Source organism: Staurois parvus, unplaced genomic scaffold (assembly GCF_062004578.1).
Source record: "Staurois parvus isolate SC_StPar_1 unplaced genomic scaffold, SC_StPar_1.0 ptg000544l, whole genome shotgun sequence".
Classification (NCBI taxonomy): domain Eukaryota; kingdom Metazoa; phylum Chordata; class Amphibia; order Anura; family Ranidae; genus Staurois; species Staurois parvus.
The window spans coordinates 894,532-914,047 of NW_028318340.1; the positions used below are offsets into that span (position 1 = coordinate 894,532).

The 19,516-nt window shown below is 40.3% G+C and overlaps 1 protein-coding gene across 1 annotated transcript in view; it reads right to left on the minus strand.

Moving 5' to 3' along the window:
* Positions 1-699: 699 nt before the first annotated feature.
* The window catches only part of FREM2 (FRAS1 related extracellular matrix 2), a 281,323-nt gene continuing 262,506 nt past the window's right edge, over positions 700-19,516 (minus strand). Inside the window, exons 20-24 of the mRNA XM_089690817.1 lie at positions 16,265-16,399; positions 13,804-13,930; positions 11,976-12,163; positions 11,179-11,325; positions 700-7,461 (exon numbers count right to left, since the gene is read on the minus strand). Coding sequence (XP_089546943.1) covers positions 6,949-7,461; positions 11,179-11,325; positions 11,976-12,163; positions 13,804-13,930; positions 16,265-16,399 — 1,110 coding nt within the window. The 3' untranslated portion in view covers positions 700-6,948. The remainder of the gene's footprint in view (positions 7,462-11,178; positions 11,326-11,975; positions 12,164-13,803; positions 13,931-16,264; positions 16,400-19,516) is intronic.

Here is a 19,516-nt window from a genome sequence, read left to right on the forward strand (position 1 = left end):
CCCAGGTAATTTGCGGTAGAGAAGTTTTCTTTGTTGAACAGAGGCTGGTCTAATCCCTCCCCAGTACCCCTTATCCCCCGAGCACCCCTGATTTTTCTACCTACTTTCTTGCGCCTCTTTCTCTTGTCCCACATATCCCCCCTGCACTTTTCTATCCCCCCCCTTGCACTCTTCCATCCCCCTCCTTCTTACTCTATCTCCTGCCTCAGGTGGGCTTCTCAGCTACCCTTTGTTTTGGGCACCCCTCCCTTATTTCAGCAACGTTCTCCCACTAAGTCTTTGAGATCTACCCCTTTCTGTCCACCCCCTTATGTTCCTCTCCTCCTACTGAAGTCCAACAGTAGAATTCCCCCCTTCCCCATATCCTTCACACACTACCTTTCCCTACCAAAATCGTAGTCCCTTACCTGCTTGTCTAAATATGGCATTGAAACAACATTGAGCCCTATTATGGTTGAACTCAGTGGTTAACCTTCCCTTCTTTCCACCTTGTACTACCCGGGTATTTGAAAGCACTTGAAAACACCTTTATTATTACGTGCATATCAGACTCCTGCCTTGTTTTCTTCTGAAGCATAATCTAAATACTGTTATCCATGGCCGCTAACCTTGTTGTATATGGTACCATGTCCTGATGCCATTATACAAATAATGCATACATAAGACTGTTATAGGAGATATTAAAGACTCAAAGGCAAATAGGGAAAAAACAGTTTATTGCAGACCACATGGTGGCTCTAGGTCCAACATACAAATTATATTATTATCGCTCAAATACAAACATTGGAAAACTGTTTTTTCTAAGAGAATGTTAGATATTCAGTGCTGTATGATAGAGAACTTTTATGAAAACCGTTTTTATAAATGCAGCCAGTACAGGACTGGATTGTATTATTACAAAAATATTCCTAAAGGTACAAAATGACATAAGGATACAAATAGAGGCACAGGTGCACTGAAAAATGTTTGTGCAGTAGCTCACACGTATGAAAGTTTATATACAGGAAAAGCACCATTAAAAGTCAACTGTATAACAGTATTCATTGTACAGATCCATTAGGGTTAAAACACATGGGAGTGATTTTAGAGATTTTGAAGGAAGAAATGTGTCACAGCTGTACTTAAACACTAGAACCCCAAATAATCCTTTGAATTGGGGCACAATTGATGCACAGTTCTAAATTGCACCCTATGTACCTGCATTTCAGAGCACCACTACGCACAATGTGGAGCATCTGTAAGCTGTGGTGCAGTGCACCGAAAAAAGGTATATTTGTTTTTGTGTGCATTGAGGTGCTCAAAATGAATGGGCTTCTTTAACCCAGCAGGCCTTCAAACACAAAACAATGTGAATCCAACACCAAGTTCCCTTACTTTTTTATAGTTCACAAATCTAATCTAACAGCAGTTAGATTCGATTTGGTTGCCATGAACAGAGGAGCCCTTTCCCTTCTATCAGTTTTAAGCTGGCCATACATAGTTCCAAATTTCAGCTGTTTCAGCATGGACCGCCCAAATTTCTATCCACGGATGGGCAGGGTGGTTGTACAGAAGTCAATCTACTGACCGACTTCTGTACAACTACCCTGTCAGATTTTTGCCGCTCGATCAGCACCGCTGGCTACAGCCAGCAGCACGGATCAGTGTATTCTGATGGAGGGGCAGTCTCCCCGCTGTCAGCATACAATAGCACATCTCAAATTTGTGGATGGGAAAATCAATTTATAGCCAGATAGAGGACCCATCTATAGCCAGACTTACTGTTGTATACTGGGGACGCCTTGGTAGTATTTACAAACATAGGATGTTGCAGATTTTTTGTGGGTACCAGGTAAATATTACATATGTAGAGGTTATACCCAGGTAAATCTTCTGTAACCATTGAGTAATTTAGTAGACCTATAATCACTTTAAAACTAGGAAAGTGGAAGTGTATATGGATAACACAGACCTAATAGGATCCCTGAAATGTGGGGCTCTGTATTATTCTGTATTATTACAGTTCGTGAAGTTAGAACCCTGTCCTGCTTTCTCTTTTCTCAATGTCTCACTATGAGTCAGAAGCTGCCAACCACAGTAACAAACTGAGCTACTGGAAGTAGGAGGGGCTTTACAGAGAAAACTGGTCTGGCAGTAATTGTGCGCTTGAGGGTCTCCCTCGTGTTCCATCTCTACACAAGCCAAAAATGCAAGAATGCTATTTCCAGCATGTGCGAATGTCCTATAGCTCCACAACACCACTTAGGATGGGAAAAAGGTAAGTATAATAATGGAGAATAGCAAACTGTAAATTTCTGGCCAGGTGCTTACACTAGGCCTGTAATGTATGCAAATTTAATCAAGATAGGAACATTTTTCTATGCATTCTGATATCCTAACATAAAAAGAAGACACATTTTTTACTTAATTGTATAACAATGGTAAACAATATTTGAGATATTTTGGTAATGACATCAGCATGAGATGACTTTCCAAAATGGACAATGAGTTCAGTGGGACTGTGACTTCATTATACCCTATACACCTGGTGCCTAACTTGTGGCCCGGGGGCCACATGTAACCCCTTGGCTCTTATTGTGCGGCCCTCAGTACCTCTGCAGACAGTGGTCTGTGTTTTATTTACCTAGATGCTTACTCAAACCATGGAAGGAACAATACTCTTTAGACTGGATTCCACTATTTAAATTGTTTGGTTTATTTCTTTTACCCTACCTTATTTATTTTCCAAACTGTACATCCCTTTTCTCTTTTTATGTTTATATAGTGGATCTTAAGTCATTTTTAGGGGGTGTAGGAAGCACAAATGTGAGAGCAATAACTTTTTTAAATGATCTTCATCAGTCTCCTGTAACATGTCTCCAGCCTTTCACTGTTTACTAATGCATGTCCCTGGCCTCCAACAACTCTTATAGCATATTCGGTCATACATGGTCTCTAACCATCTCCAGTATAACATCTGCAGTCTTTGACATACCTCCTATTGCACGTCTGAAGTGTTTGACAACTTACTGTAGTATTATATTTATTGAATATTATGTGCGTCCCATTGATGATGTCAGGGGCCGCACTTGACCCCCTATATCAAATAAGTTGACCACCACTGCCCTATACAGACATGGGACTTGATTCATAGGTGCAGATAGCAATTGTGTCCTTCATCTGTTCTATCTAATCAGAGCAACAAAAGATTATGCTTGATTGGTTACAACAATTCTTCTTTGTCTTTTAAAGAGAAAAATCTAACAGGAGGTGCCTGATCTAAGTTTCAGATAGGAAGATCCCTATTTTGAACTTGAATGTGTGCAGCCAAATCTAACTAAGCCACTTGATGTGACTTCCATTATACAAATGTGGGCTTCATGTAGAGACTGAATTTTTGTGGTCGGGCCAGTGATATGTTTAAAGCACAGCTATATCCAACACTTTTTATTTAGCTTTGAATATATAAGGAGGGCTTAGAATTTCTGTCCCCATTAGGACGACAGTTGGGCTTTAACAGTCGGGTGTAAGCCATTAAATATTCAATTTATTTCTATACCAGTGAAGAAGATAAATATGTATACAGATGGTACAATTTACATTTTCATAATAAAAACATTCATCAGTACATTAAACTAAAACAAGTGCTTATTTACTGTATAGTGTATGGCTATATATGGCTACATGTGGTGGACAGCGTGGCCCTTTAACATCAATGAGGACATACTGGCTTATTTACTAAGGTAATATACTAAACTTTGGACCAAATAAGTTTTTGCTTGACTGTCTTAAGTTACTTTGCTACAAAAAAAAAAACCTCAGAAAAAGTAGCCATTCTTTGTTTCCTGTGTTGTATGTGCAGTGAAGGTGAATCTGTTTAGCATTATTATGAGCAATGTCACTGCCCCAGTACTAGTTTGCAGGTCATTAAAGAATAGCTACGATCACTGGAGGCTTCTCACACAAGCATTCTGCGCTATGTTAGAAGGTCCCTTTAATCACACATCTAACTTTTAAGGCATTGTGGATAAGCTCTCTGTTGACACTGAAGCATGGTAAAGCCTTATCGCTGAACTGACATCACAGAGAAATAAGGCAGTTGTGTGAAAATTCCCAACCTGTTTGGTCCAACTCTAAGACCTGGAAGTTTTTTATTGATTATCTGTATATTCCCTGTTTTTGGCACCAAAATTGCTTGGCAACTACACATTATGTATAGGAAGCTTTAATTACTCCTAAGAAAGTGTTTTCGGTTTAATGAATTCCAAATGGCAAGCATAAGGCAATTCTAGAGGAAGCATTAGTACAATTAAGGTAAGAGCTACAGTACATAACATATCAACCAACTTGGTTAATAGAAAGAAAGGTTTAAAACCAAATAGGGAAACTAAATATTAAAGAGGAGCATGAATGTCCTCAGTTAAGATTTGGGCAACTGGACTTCCATGCAAAGATCAAATGCCATAAACACGACTAGGCAATGAAGAATGAACCTAGCGTATACCAGTATGAAAAAGAACCGTAGACTTGGCACCAAACTAACAAGCCCTATGCAATTCATAGTATAAACTTTATATTTATTGTGCACATTGTTACAGATAGCATAGTTAACATATCTTTTAAGAAGCTCAATGATTTCCAAAATAATAAATTACTTGTTCCCAAAATGTAAGTAGAATACACACTGGTCTTTATACAAATATAAAGAGGAACATGCAGCAGAAATCAGTCTGACTGCTAAATATGGATTTATGATTGGTCTCAATGGGATACTGCACATCGTTGTTCTGTACACTATGCTGGTAAATAAAACCAAAATGACCTAGCAATGCAATGATCAAAGTAATACAGCAATATTTTAATATAGGGAATTGATCTGGTTGCCCTTGGGTCAAAAAGGAATCTGTTTCCTCCTCTGTTGCAAAATTGTAAGCAGTTGCCCAGGGGAATTGTTTTCACTCTGGATCAAAGTCCAGTTGTTGGAAGCTGAAGCTGATAGACATCAGTCTTTTTTTTAATTAAACACTATGTGACTACATTCCTAGTGTTGGTTCACGGGAACCTTGTCTTGTGTATTCCTATAATTTCTACAGCAGTGAGGATACCCTGTATATAACCCACACATGCTTTCATCTTCCTGTATCACCATATGCTTTTTTGCCCATAACAGCCTTTATTTAGTAACATGACAAAAAAAGGCAATGGTGTACAGTAACCGAAAACAAACACATATCTGTTTTTGGCAAATTCATATAATTAGACCAACAGAAGATGATTCATGATTGGTTGCTAAGAGCTACTGGACCACTGTTCTGCCTTATTAAAGTGCACCTGCAGTTTGGAAGCAAACATTTTGTATGCTATAAGGCAACCGGGACGAGAAGTGTTTGAGTATTTTGGAAGGATGATGATAAAGTATATTTATAGCCAGGTTTGTTTTTGTTTTTTTTGTAATGGAAATATTTCCCTTTACCTCTGGTTCTTGGGACAAGTTTGGAATTTTTTAATATCATTTTAAATAACACTTTAAACCATACATTGACCTCTACCTGCAAAGATGTTAAGATCAATTTTTTGCCCCTGACTATTATGACAGATCTGTGAAGGTTAGGTTGTGGGAGGATTTGGCACTTTCGAGTAATTCGTTTTTTAATGCACAATATTCTTTTAATCTACTTACACTAATACAACACAGAGGTATACTTGTTATTTTTCTTGCTAAATATTTAACCACTGCAAGCCTTTAGTTTTCATGGATCATTAATTGTATCTCCCCAAAAATGATTCTACTCTCCTTAGTCCTTACAGAAGTTTAAATAAAGCCAGCCAAAAGCTAGCTGTGTTATAAATGGCAGTAACCTGTAATCAGGTTTGTGAATTTTAATTTTAACACACTAACTTTATAAAATTGATATTATAAGATGCACACAAAAGAATTCAGGTGGCTTGTCTTTCCTAACATGAATTATTTTCAGTTGAAAACAGTAAGAAAATAATGCACAGTAATGAAAATACAGTGAAGGTAATGAATTATACTGACCTACAAGTGACATTCTAAAGTTGTGCTGATTAAACCTAGATCTTGCCATGGAGACATCCAGGGAAGGACTTAGATTGACATCACCGTAACGCACTCTAAAACTCTGAAAGAATCTCTGTACAATTTTATGACATGTACCTGAGTATCTTAATGTATTCAATAAATGTCATTATAAAAAAAACCTGAAAGAACCAAATACAATGTATACCTCCTCCACTCACCTCCTTTATTCCTCAACTACAGGTGCACTTTAAAACAAGTCCACTGTGTGACAACAACCACATACAAAAAGCTACAATTACACTGTGAATAAGCCATGTCCTCTCCTAGATTAGTACCTTGTAGGTATAAGGAATCTTTGGCATACAATGGAACAGCATGTTTGCAAATTCATGTGCGGTAACTGGACCATGTCATTAGTTTACACATTGCAATGGACAAAAGAATGAATTTAAGTATCTTAAATATCTTGATACCATTCAAATCTCTCTTGGCAAACATAATACTTATTTGAAATGTATAGAATCATCATTGAACCTCCGAGGTTAACTAAGAATGAGCTCTCTCTCTAAGAAGAAAGAGATGAGCTATCAGCACCTTTGCATATTTTCCATTTTTTAAATAATATAAAAGAAATACAAGAGGATGATCCTCATTTATAGTTTTAGTTCAGCGCCTCTTCATGTTCAGTGCATGAGTTCAGGTTGTCAGGTTTGTTAAACGTCCATCTGTACAAAGTCAATGGTTTCATGCGCCTGTCTCATCTGTGCTCCTCATGGTCCATCCAACACATTAAATAGAGATGAGGTATTTAAGAGCAGATTGACCATGTGGCACAGAGTACATATATGTGTTCTGGAAAGAGACATTTACTGGAAATATAGTTATTTTGAGGCACTCTACTATGGCTTGACCAAAGCTACACAATGTCAAACCTCTGAGCTGTCGGTACTGTAACCACGATGCGGCATCATGGGCTCACTACTTCCTGATTCTTGACCTTCTTCCTTCTTCTTAGATTTCTGCTTGTGTCTAAGCAGGAAAACAATAATGGCTATCAAACAGACCACAAGTAGTAATATTGCTGCAAGGATGACCACAATGATAACCACGTTGACCTCACTTTCATTTTTATTCAGCTCTCTAGGAATAATCCCATCAACAGTAATTTCCTTCTCTGAAGCAGTCTTCTTGTTGCTGCGTTCCAGTATTATGTGTTGGATATTGGTTCCTCTGTTGTTCTCCATGCCGATATCCTGAGCAATTGTTGGGGCTTCACTGACATCTCTTTTCTTACGAGCTGCTGAACCCCCTGAAGCACCAACATTCAATACTGAATGGTACTGATAATCAACACTTCTTTTTCCAATGCCTCTGTTTGCATTTTCTTTGGACCTTACAGTATAGATTGTGTGTATATACCACTCTCGTCCGGTAGACACCTGAAGAACATTCAGAGAATATGCTTTTCAAGACATTCACACAAGTGATATGCATTTGTCATGCATTTAGCAACAACAGAGCAATAGGCACACCAAAATTACTACTGATGTTACAACCTCAGCTATACTATATGGTGAAAAGCTTGTTGACACCAGGCCATCACACCTATATGAGATTGTGAAACATCCCACTACAAAACCATGCATTCATTTGGATTTGGCTTCCCATTTGCTGCTATAACAGCCTTCACTCTTCTGTGAAACCTTGCATTAGATTTTGGAATGTGTCTGTGGTAATTTGTGCCTATTGGGCCAAAAGAACATTTGTAAAGTCAGGTACTGATGTTGGATGAGTAAACCTGGCACACACTCCTAATAATCCCAAAGGTGTAGGTGACGGCTCTGTGTAGGCCACTTGAAGCTGAACTACACTGCATCTGAGCACCACAAACCAAAAATGCTACTCAATTCATTTTTAAAAGAGAAGTGTGGATTTATCTTTTTTTCCCCCAGTTATACTTATAGGTGGATTCTGAGTTCTCACGGTCGCTCTGAGCAGAGAGTGGTGACTGTCAGTCACCGCTCTCTGCTCTGCTGCCCCCCAGCACTCACCGGAGTGCTGGGCTGTGGAGGGGGAGTGGCTGGCTCAGGCTCTAAGTGGCTCGCTGAGAGGCTGAGCCAGGTGCTGATCCAGTCTCTGGGGTGGATCCTGACTTTTAAGTCGGGATCTTTCCCCAGCCTGGACTGACTGAGTGATGTCAGCTGACAGCGGGCTTCAGCCGCTGTCAGCTAAAGATGGGCCACAGGAGTACAAAACAAACAAACTGCACTCCTGTCATCCACAGAAGTACAGCCAAAGGAGCTTTGACTGTAATTCTCCTTTAATATTCAAAGGAAACTCACCCATTCATCTATGTGACATCATGGGGTTTATTTACTAAAGCTGGAGAGTCCAAAATCAGACTCCCTTCTGCATAGAAACCAATCAGCTTCTAACCTCAGCTTGTTCAATGAAGCTTTGGCAATGAAACCTGGAAGCTGATTGGTTTCTATGCAGAAGGGAGTCTGATTTTGGACTCTCCAGCTTTAGTAAATAAACCCCCATTTGTCTAGGCATGGATACCAAGAAGTAACTGACTAAATGTAAAAAAAAAAAAAAAGCTTAAAAAAGTAAATACATATGATATACTTTCTTATCTATTTTTCTAATGCTAGAAGAATAAGGATTCAAAATAGGCAATGTTGATTGAGAGAGTGAAGTTCCCCTTTAAGTTCCTCCATACCAAACTGATCAAACCATATCTTTTTGGACCTGGTTTTGTGCATAGAGATAGCCTCTTGGGTTCCACCTACTTCGAGTTGAGTTGGTCTTAATTTTGTGCTAGCCATATGCATATATGCAGCCTCTTGGCAGGTGGGCATATATGTGGCCCTGTAAAAACAACTTTTTGTGCTGAGCGTGCGCTCCCAGATTGCTCCCAGCACGGTAGTTGCTGGGGATTGGTAAGCTCCAGATAAATATTTGTCATCAGGGGGCTTTCTGATCATCTGACCACTGTGACAGCCAATCATAGTGGTCATATGACCCGAATGCCCGCCTCTGCCTCCCAGCATCTAGAAGCTCTTAAAGGGCCGAGAGGCATCAGTGGGAAGGGGATAAAAGTTTGTTATCCTCGAACTGGAGATAATTCTTTTTGAATCTGTCACATTGTAAAAATAACATAAATCTGTTGTACATGTTGGAACTGTAACTGAAACTATTGCAAAATTGTCATGAATTTGGCGCAGGACATAACGCCAGAAAAGCATTGTAAGTACTTTATTGAATTCTGCCTAGTGTTCATTAAATGAAAACTGAATTTATATTACTGGCCTTTCTGTGTAGTAATGTATATCTCCCACCCTCATGTTGGTTGCATTCATCCATCAAAATAGGTCTAAATAGTGATGAGGAACAGTACTCATAAAGCCTTAGCTGTCTTTCCAGTGTCATAATATACTGCTCAAAAAAAATTAAAGGAACACTTTTTATTCAGAGTATAGCATCACGTCAAACTCCTGAGTTATTTATCTGGTCAGTTAAGTAGCAGAGGGGGTTGTTAATCTGTTTCAACTGCTTTGGTGTTAATGAAATTACCAACAGGTGCTCTGGATGGGCAACAATGAGACAACACCCAAAACAGAAATGATTTTACAGGTGAAGGCCACTGACATTTTTTTCCCTACTCATATTTTCTGACTGTTTTTCACTAGTTTTGCCTTTGGCTAGGGTCAGTGTCACTATTGCTAGCACAAGGCAATACCTGGACCCTACAGAGGTTGCACAGGCAGTCCAAATCCTTCAGGATGGCACATCAATGTGCCACATGTGCGGTTGCCAGAAGGTTTGCTGTGTCTCCCAGCACAGTCTCAAGAGCATGGAGGAGATTCCAGGAGACAGGAAGTTACTCTAGGAGAGCTGGACAGGGCTGTAGAAGGTCCTTAACTCATCAGCAGGACCAGCATCTGCTCCTTTGTGCAAGGAGGAACAGGATGAGCACTGCCAGAGCCTACAAAATGACCTCCAGCAGGCCACTGGTGTGAATGTCTCTGACCAAACAATCAGAAACAAAGTTCATGAGGGTGGCCTGAGGGGCAGACATCCTCTAGTGGGCCCTGTGCTCACTGCCTGGCACCATAGAGCTTGATTGACATTTGCCATTGAACACCAGAATTGGCAGGTCCGCCACTGACGCCCTGTGCTTTTCACATATGAGAGCAGGTTCACCCTGAGCACGTGACAGACGTGAAAGGGTCTGGAGAAGCCGTGGAGAACATTATGCTGCCTGTAACATTGTTCAGCATGACTGTTTTGGTGGTGGGTCAGTGATGGTCTGGGGAGACATATCCAGAGGGATGCACAGACCTCTACAGGCTAGACAATGGCACCCTGACTGCCATTAGGTATCGGGATGAAATCCTTGGACCCATTGTCAGACCCTACGCTGTGCAGTGGGTCCTGGGTTCCTCCTGGTGAATGACAACGCCTGGCCTCATGTGGCAAGAGTATGCAGGCAGTTCCTGGAGGATGAAGGAATTGATACCAATGAATGGCCCCCATGCTCGCCTGACCTAAATCCAATATACCACCTCTGGGATATCATGTTTTGGTCCATCCAACACTGCCACGTTGCACCTCAGACTGTGTAGGAGCTCAGTGATGCCCTGGGAGGAAATACCCCAGGACACAATCCATCTCATTAGGAGCATGCCCCGACGTTTTCAGGCATGCATACAAGCATGTGGGGGCCATACAAACTACTGAATACCATTTTGAGTTGCTGCAATGAAATTTCAGCAAAATGGACTAGCGTGCTGCATAATTGTGTCACTTTGATTTTCGGGGTGTCTGAATTCAGTCCTCTGTAGGTTGATAATTTTAATTTCCATCAAACAATGGGGCATTCTTACGTTCCTAACACATTACCCAGTCCATATCAGTATAGATATCCAGCATATTTTTCCCCACTGAGATCTGATGTGTTTTCAAAGTGTTCCTTTAATTTTTTTGAGCAGTGTATAAAACTGTGAACTCCTCTCCTATGATGAAGGGGGATGAGGAGTGTACAGTGCTCTCTGCTGGAATGTAAAACACCTTTAAAACAATGTCTGCTTTTGGTAGTAAGATTTATATATTGATCCTGAGCATGGATAATGATTTTGTTAGCAACAACACACCTGGAACAAAGGAGTGGAGTCAACTTTAAAACCATCTGAACCCGGCTGTTTGACTAGAGGCAACGCCTCCGGATCATCGGCGGCAAGTCTGGCGTTAAACAGCACGCTGCCAAATCTGCTTGCCTGAGTTTCTGGCTGTGCTTTGTCCTGTGGGCAGAGTTAAATGACACAAATTAATACAAACTGTAGGCAGAGTTAACTGATACAAATTAATACAAACATATACAAAATGTAGACATTTATAAAAATAAAAAACAAAATAATGAGATGTTATCCACCACCATTAAACTACTTATTTTACCCATGACACCAAGATGAATATTACATAGAATGCTTTTTTCTGTATTTCTGGGTTAAGGCCAAAGGCTGGGCCTCTTTACATATTAGAGTATGTTTATAATTTGTATTTTATGTAAGGAAATTTAACTCCCAAAAAGCCTCCATAGGGCATATTAGTGCAGCCACGTGCATAAGAAGGCAGTCAGATGGTCTGGTATGATCTTAGAACCCCTATGAATGTATTTTAGCCAGCCCTTTCAAAAACAATAATGCTTGGCTTGGTGGACCATTCATATTTATGCCTGTGCAGAGAAAAGAAAGGTAAACACTAGCAGACAAGTTTTTCCATTTTGTCTGACTGATTTTTTGAGATGCAGGGGTATCTGTAGAGACTCATAGCCATGGAATCCATACCCGATGTAGCAGAAAACAGCTGAGAAGAGTGAAGGGTAGGGAAAGTAGACGGAACTGATAACCCTTACAACCAGCTTTGATAGTAAGGTTGCCACTAAACTCACCAAAATTTTAAATCGGTACAGAAGAGATGTTGAATCAGCAAGGCAGCCATATTCAGTGACGGGTGGGTTATATTTTGGAACATATCCATCTGCTCCAGTGCACAGGAAAACCTTCTCGATATTACAATAAAATGAATTACCCAAGTTCTGTACGGGGTCCACCATCACCCGACCATAAATGATATCACCTGTAGAATAAATATTTAGTCCAGATCTGACTTTTTACATAATATGAAGACAGGCTCTTTTCTTTAGCTCATCGGCCAATAACAACATTTTATGACATATCACATTTGTATAATCATAATAAACCTGTACTTTTTAAACAAGAAAACAAATAACACCCCTGATTTACTTAGATCCCATACTTAATATTTGGTCAAGTAACTTCTGTTTTTGGAACTCACAGGTCAGATCTGTCTGGAGGTATGCAAGCTCTGATGGCACTAAAAATGGGAATAATTTGCTGGCACATCTATGGGATTGCTTATTCCAATGAATAGTTACAGTCTACGTAAACTATAGAAAAAAAGCAAATAATGCCAGAACTATCTCTGTCTTCACAGTGTACATTTATATAAGTCAATGAGCTTACAAACACAGTGAAAATATCCAAACTCCAGGCAAAAAAACTATCTGGTTGAAAATGAACACAAGACCTTAACACTGCAATACAGGTCTCCTAAATGAAAGGTGACCATGCTGACCAAACTAGTGGACTTGAGTTGGGAAGATAGCTACTGCTGTCCCAGTAGAAGTAGTATGATGTGCATGCAGTATCCATGTTCTTATTATTCCATAAAATTACAATGCCACTTAGGAAGAGTACAACAATCAGGGCAATCTTTTGGACACTTTCTCTATTTTATTATTTTTTATTTTGCTATATCCTGGGTTAGTTAGTATTTAGAAAAACCTATATAGGCTTCAATTAACAAAGCAGGTTTTAAAGGGTCCTAAAACAAACAGTCACCATGCTGCCCAAACTATTGTATTATTGGGAGGAAAGGCACTGCTGGCCCAGTGGGAGGAGTAGTATGATGTGCATGTAGTATCCATGCTGTAAATGTTCCATAAAATTACAATCTCACTTTAAAACAAACCTGGTGTTTGGAAAAAAATTAGGCAAGTAACCAAAGTACTTAAAAGTGGGTGACAAAAGTCACCTACCTGCTATCTTTCAATGTGACCAGCAGGAGCGGACTGACAACTCAAGGGGCCCCCGGGCAATTGGGGATCATGGGGCCCCTGTGTCCTTGTCCACACTCAAAACACACCCAAAAAAGCCTATAAAAGGGCATTTTATGGGGCCCCCTACTGACCCCCGGCCCTCGGGCAATGCCCGAGTGCTGGAATGGTCAGTTCGCCCCTGGTGACCAGGAACTCCCAGGGAAGGTGTTTAGCCCTGACTAATCTTTTTTACTATTATATCAGACTAGAACCCATCTTCATCATCACTAAACAAAGAGAACTCTTAGAGTACAACAATCAGGACATCTTTTAGGATAATTCCTTTGTTTTATGATCTTACTATAACATGGATTATTTAGTTAAATCTATACCTATAGGCTACAAACACCATTGCATGTTTTTAAATTTTAATTTATGCTATACCCCCTGAAGATTAGGACAACACCTAGATGGCCACAGAATATTTTTTTAATCTTTACAACTTCCTACAAATAAAAAAAATCAACTTCTCATGAGGATTACATGATGTACCCATTTTTAATAATACGCAATAGATGTAGTAGATGCAAATAGTACATCAACTTGATAGGTTTAGAAGTTACAGCACTAATTTCATCAAAAGTGTACTGTATCATACCTTCGGAAAAGGCTATGTCACTTTCTTGGCCAAATCCCATTGATCCATCCGACAACCAGAGAGACTTTTTAGATAGAAGGATCAGCTGGGTGTTCAAATTAAACTCTGCAGCCACTGGATCGCTGACCTAAGGAGTAATGGAAGGCAATGCATCACTTGTAACAGTTTCTGTGATCAGAGGTTTCTCAGGGTTGAAATTAACAAAACAAACTAAACAGTACATGGAAACCTGTAAGGGATCATGTAGGCAGGTAATGTATTACTGCATTTGATGTGTGTTTGAAGCGCATATCAAGAGCAGATCAGCAAATTCCCACTTACATCAATTAAGTAGTGTAGATGACACAAAGGTAGTGTTTGACCTGCTTTACTTTGCACTGTGTTTCTTTGGACGCAATACTACTAAGATAAGTCTGATGAGTCCGTATGTAAATGGATATAAAACTGGCTAAAAGACCTTATTCAGATAGTAGTGGTTAATGATTCATTCTCTGAATGGTCTAGGGTGGTCAGTGGTGTACCCCAAGGTTCAGTGTTGGGACCCTTACTTTTTAATATATTTATAAATGGTATAGGGTCTGGGATTAAAAATCCCATTTCAGTCTTTGCAGATGACACCAAGCTGTGCAGTGGAATAACGTCCTTACAGGATGTCTCCAATTTACAAGCCGACCTCAATGCACTGTTTAATTGGGCAACTATGTGGCAAATGAGGTTTAATGTTGATAAATGTAAGGTTATACACTTGGGGGCTAAGAATATGCATGCATCATACATACTAGGGGGGTGCAACTGGGGGGATCAATGGTGGAGAAGGATCTGGGGGTTCTGGTAGATCACAAGCTTAATAATGGCATGCAATGCCAAGCTGCGGTTTCTAAAGCGAGCAAAATCCTCTCTTGTATTAAAAGAGGTATAGACTCCAGAGAGAGAGATATCATATTACCCCGGTACAAATCATTAGTAACACCTCATCTGGAATATGCAGTTCAGTTTTGGGCACCAATTCACAAAAAGAACATTGGGGAACTGGAGAAAGTACAGAGAAGGGCAACCAAACTGCTAAGAGGCATGGAGGAGCTGAATTTATTCTCTCTTGAGAAGAGGAGATTAAGGGGGGATATGATCTACATGTATAAATACATCAGTGGTTCATATAGTGAACTTGGTGTAGAGCTATTCACCCTGAGGTCATCACAGAGGACAAGGGGGCACTCTTTACATCTGGAGGAAAAGAAATGTAATCTCCAAACACGGAAAGGTTTCTTCACAGTGAGAGCTGTGAAAATGTGGAATAGACTCCCTCAAGAGTTGGTTCTGGCCAGCTCAGTGGATTGCTTTAAAAAGGCCTGGATTTCTTTTTTGGATACACAGAATATAACTGGATACTGACATTTATAGGTAAAGTTGATCTACGGAATATCTGATTTCCTCTCGGGGCATCAGGAAGGAATTTTTTCCCCTGCAGGAGCAAATTGGATCATGCTTTGCTGGGGTTTTTTTTGCCTTTCTTCTGGATCAACTGTAGGTGTAGGATTATACATTTTGTTTTTTTTAATGGTTGAACTGGATGGACTTTTGTCTTTATTCAGCCAGACTAACTATGTAACTATGTTAAGGCAAAGCAGATCAGACCAAGCCTTTTCTTGTCCAATGCTGCATTCACTATTGGTACATTGCATTCAAACAAAATATTTCTGCATTTGACAAAAACCCAATCAACATGAGCCTTGCCCCTGCAATGAGCGGCACATTTATTTGTGTATACCATTATTGGTGTTACACACAATTTATATTTTTTTTTAACACAAGCTGTGTAAGAGTATAAAAGGACAGCCATTTGGTCAGATTTGATTGCCTAAAAGGTGCCTTTCATTAAAACCCACAATTCACATTAAAGTGTTACTAGACCTAGGACCCTGTATTCACTATATCTGGTCTCCCACAGTACACAGAACGTGGAAATGCAATTATTTTAGTAAATATAAACTGCTAAATACCTTTTCTCATCAGCAGTTAGAGCCGTCTTGTGGCTTCTATCAGTGTCCAGCAGAGCACTGGTTAAAGCTTGTAGGAGGAGTTTCCTTTCTGCTCTAGGAGGATGCAAAACCCCTGACCTCTGTCTGGACAGTGCTGATTGGCCCTGTGCTGATCACATGCACGCTCCCAAAAAAAAAAAAAAACCTCTCTAGCAATACGCACCAAACTGAGCATGTGCAGAATGGCTACAGTTCAGTCTGTCTTATCAGGAGATAAGACATGGACATTTGAAGAAAAGGAGGGGCAGAGAAGAAAGGATCAAATGGAATTTTACACAATGCAGTGGATTAACCCCTTAGGTTCCACAGTGAGTATAACAAGCATGCTTTACTGCATATACAGACTGATTTTATTGTTATGGGTTTAGTAACACTTTAATGTTAGCTTTACCAAAATATTATTATTCTGAACAGAAAAATACCTGTTGGAATCTGATGTCAACATCAAATGTTATTGGCTCCCGAGGATTACACATGGCTGGCAGACTATATACTTGATATGGAGCTGTAGTACAGGGGATGAGTTTGACAGTGTATGTTCCTGAGTAATCCCGGACCTGTTAAGGGCATTATAAGAGAGACAGTTATCAGATAGATTTTTGAACATTTTTTTCTGTAACATATGCTGTGTTTTTTCTTGATAACACAATTATATTCAAGATAATGAGTTTATTCTATCTGCACCTTCAACAGCTATATTGTTCCAGTAGTTTTGGTCATAACAAAAGTTACTAACAAAATAGGAATCTCCTGGTTGGAAGACAGGTGGTGGAATAAAGCCTGATACCAGCGTGTGCCAAAAAAGATATTTGATCCCCAGCAGTGGCTAAAAACAAAATGAGCTCTTCAGCTGCTTTACTCACCTTATCTTCAGCACTGTCCTCCGCAGACTCAGAGATCCAGTGATTCAGCACCACTCCACTTATGGTATTAAAGAGAAGTACAGCCAAACCTTTTTTTAGCTATACTTCCCTTTTTGCTTACAGGAAAACATTTACTAGTGTACCTCTGTGACCCAAAGCTTGCTATTGTCTGCCATCAGCTGACGGTGCAGAGCTGCAATACGTTTGGGAAGATCCCGACAAGATCCAGTGATTCAGCACCACTCCACTTATGGTATTAAAGAGAAGTATAGCCAAACCTTTTTTGGCTATTTCCCTTTTTGCTCACAGGAAAACATTTACTAGTGTACCTCTGTGACCCAAAGTTTGCTATTGTCTGCCATCAGCTGCAGAGCTGCAATATGTTTGGGAAGATCCCGACAATATGGTCAGGATCCACCCGGCTGCCTCATGGACAGCTGGCTCTGCCATTCACGGTGTGGCTGACAGCTGAAGCCAACCATGCCTGTAACAGTTGTTCAAAGCACCGAGCAGACCGAGGGATGATTGATCAGGCGATTGCATAGCTCTCGCTCTCACAGCCAGCATGGGACAGCTGCAGCATCACAGAGACGCTGCAGCATGGGGGTGAGTATGTATGGTTGTTTTTTTTTCTTTTATAAACCCAAACTTTGCTTTAAAGGAACCCCAACCTCATCCATCCAACTTTCTTACTGAGGAAGCTGACAGGCTCAGAGAAGCACGCCGACAGATGTTCATGTGGAGAGCAGCAAGAACTGGAAGAAAAGAGCCTGATTAGCTGATTGGTACAGCAGGGAGGCTCAGTTCTGCTACCTTGCCAAGTCCTTCCGGTGTCAGCGCCTGCATGCGGCAAACCCAAGCGGCTGTGCACCTGTTCTACACTCCAGGCCAGGATCTGTAGAAATCCCCATTGTACTGATCTCAGGCTCTCTCCTTCCAGTCTCAGTGCTTTTCAAATGGCATCTGACAGGTGCAAGAAGGTGTTAAATCACCTCTTCACCGACTGATTTAACTCTATACTACCGCACTGCAACTGCATGCATTGTACACAGTTGCAGTATGACCCTATTGAACTCAATGGGCAAGTTTGACAAGCTGAGCCACATGTCAAACTCTGTAGCTCAAGTTAAAATGCCATGGCCACAGCAAGTGAACAGCCCCATCCAGATGTTATTTCATAGTTCCTATTTCATGATCGGTTAAACCTATTATTACTGGTGCTAGGTGTATGTTTTCTGTATGTTTACATACTTATGGACCTCCCCGTAATGAGCAGAATTAGGTTCGACCACACGAGTCCCAGTTTCCCATGTGGCTCCTTGGGAAAATTAATTGCCAACCACAGGTTTAGTGTGTCAAGAACCAGATGTGGGTAGTTTTTAGCACAAAAATGCCCTGACCTCTTACCTTAACTTAATTTGTAGGCTGACCTTAACACTTGTGTTGTAACATTATTAATATAATAGAGGATTTACATAGCGCCAACAGTTTGCTCATCGCTTTACAATATAATGGGAGCCAATACAGCAACAATACAGTACAGATCTGGGAGTTCTGGTAGATCACAAGCTTAATAATGGCATGCAATGCCAAGCTGCGGTTTCTAAAGCGAGCAAAATCCTCTCTTGTAGTAAAAGAGGTATAGACTCCAGAGAGAGAGATATCATTTTACCCCTGTACAAATCATTAGTAAGACCTCATCTGGAATATGCAGTTCAGTTTTGGGCACCAATTCACAAAAAGAACATTGGGGAACTGGAGAAAGTACAGAGAAGACCAACCAAACTGATAAGAGGCATGGAGGAGCTCAGCTATGAGGAAAGATTAGAGGAACTGAATTTATTCTCTCTTGAGAAGAGGAGATTAAGGGGGGATATGATCAACATGTATAAATACATCAGTGGTTCATATAGTGAACTCGGTGTAGAGCTATTCACCCGGAGGTCATCACAGAGGACAAGGGGGCACTCTTTACGTCTGAAGGAAAATAAATTTAATCTCCAAACATGGAAAGGTTTCTTCACAGTAAGAGCTGTGAAAATGTGGAATCGATTCCATCAAGAGTTGGTACTGGCCAGCTCAGTGGATTGCTTTAAAAAAGGCCTGGATTGTTTCTTAGATACACAGAATATAACTGGATACTAACATTTATAGGTATAGTTGATCCAGGGAATATCCGATTGCCTCTCAGGGGATCCGGGAGGAATTTTTTTTTCCCAGCAGGAGCACATTGGATCATGCTTTGCTGAGTCTTTTTGTCTTCCTCTGGATCAACTGGGGGTGATAGGATTATAACTTTTTTTTTTTTATGGTTGATCTAGATGGACTTTTGTCTTTTTTTCAGCCAGACTAACTATGTAACTATATGTAATACAAGAGGGTTAGAAGGGTCCTGCTCCTAGGAGCTTACAATCTAAGAGGGAGGGGCTAGTGGTAAAAAAGATAATAAATGTGGGGGATGGACTGGTAGGAGGAATAGAAGATTCCATTAGTAGCTGAAGGCAGGATAGGTTTCCCTGAAGAGATTTTCAGAGATCGCCTAAAAGTGAGTAGAGTCGGCAATAAATTGGAGTAGAGAGTTCCAGAGGATGGGGGAGGCTCTGGAGAAGTCCTGGAGAGGAGCATGAGAGGAGGGAACAAGGGAGCTAGAGAGAAGGAGGTGATAACATGCATTACTGCACATATCAGCACATGTCACTGGACCTATAATGTCACTAAAACTAAATATTTCAATGACTCTTATGTACAAAAGGACATGTAAAATACTAAAAACCTTTAAAAACAATGAATAGACAGACTACTGCATCAAAA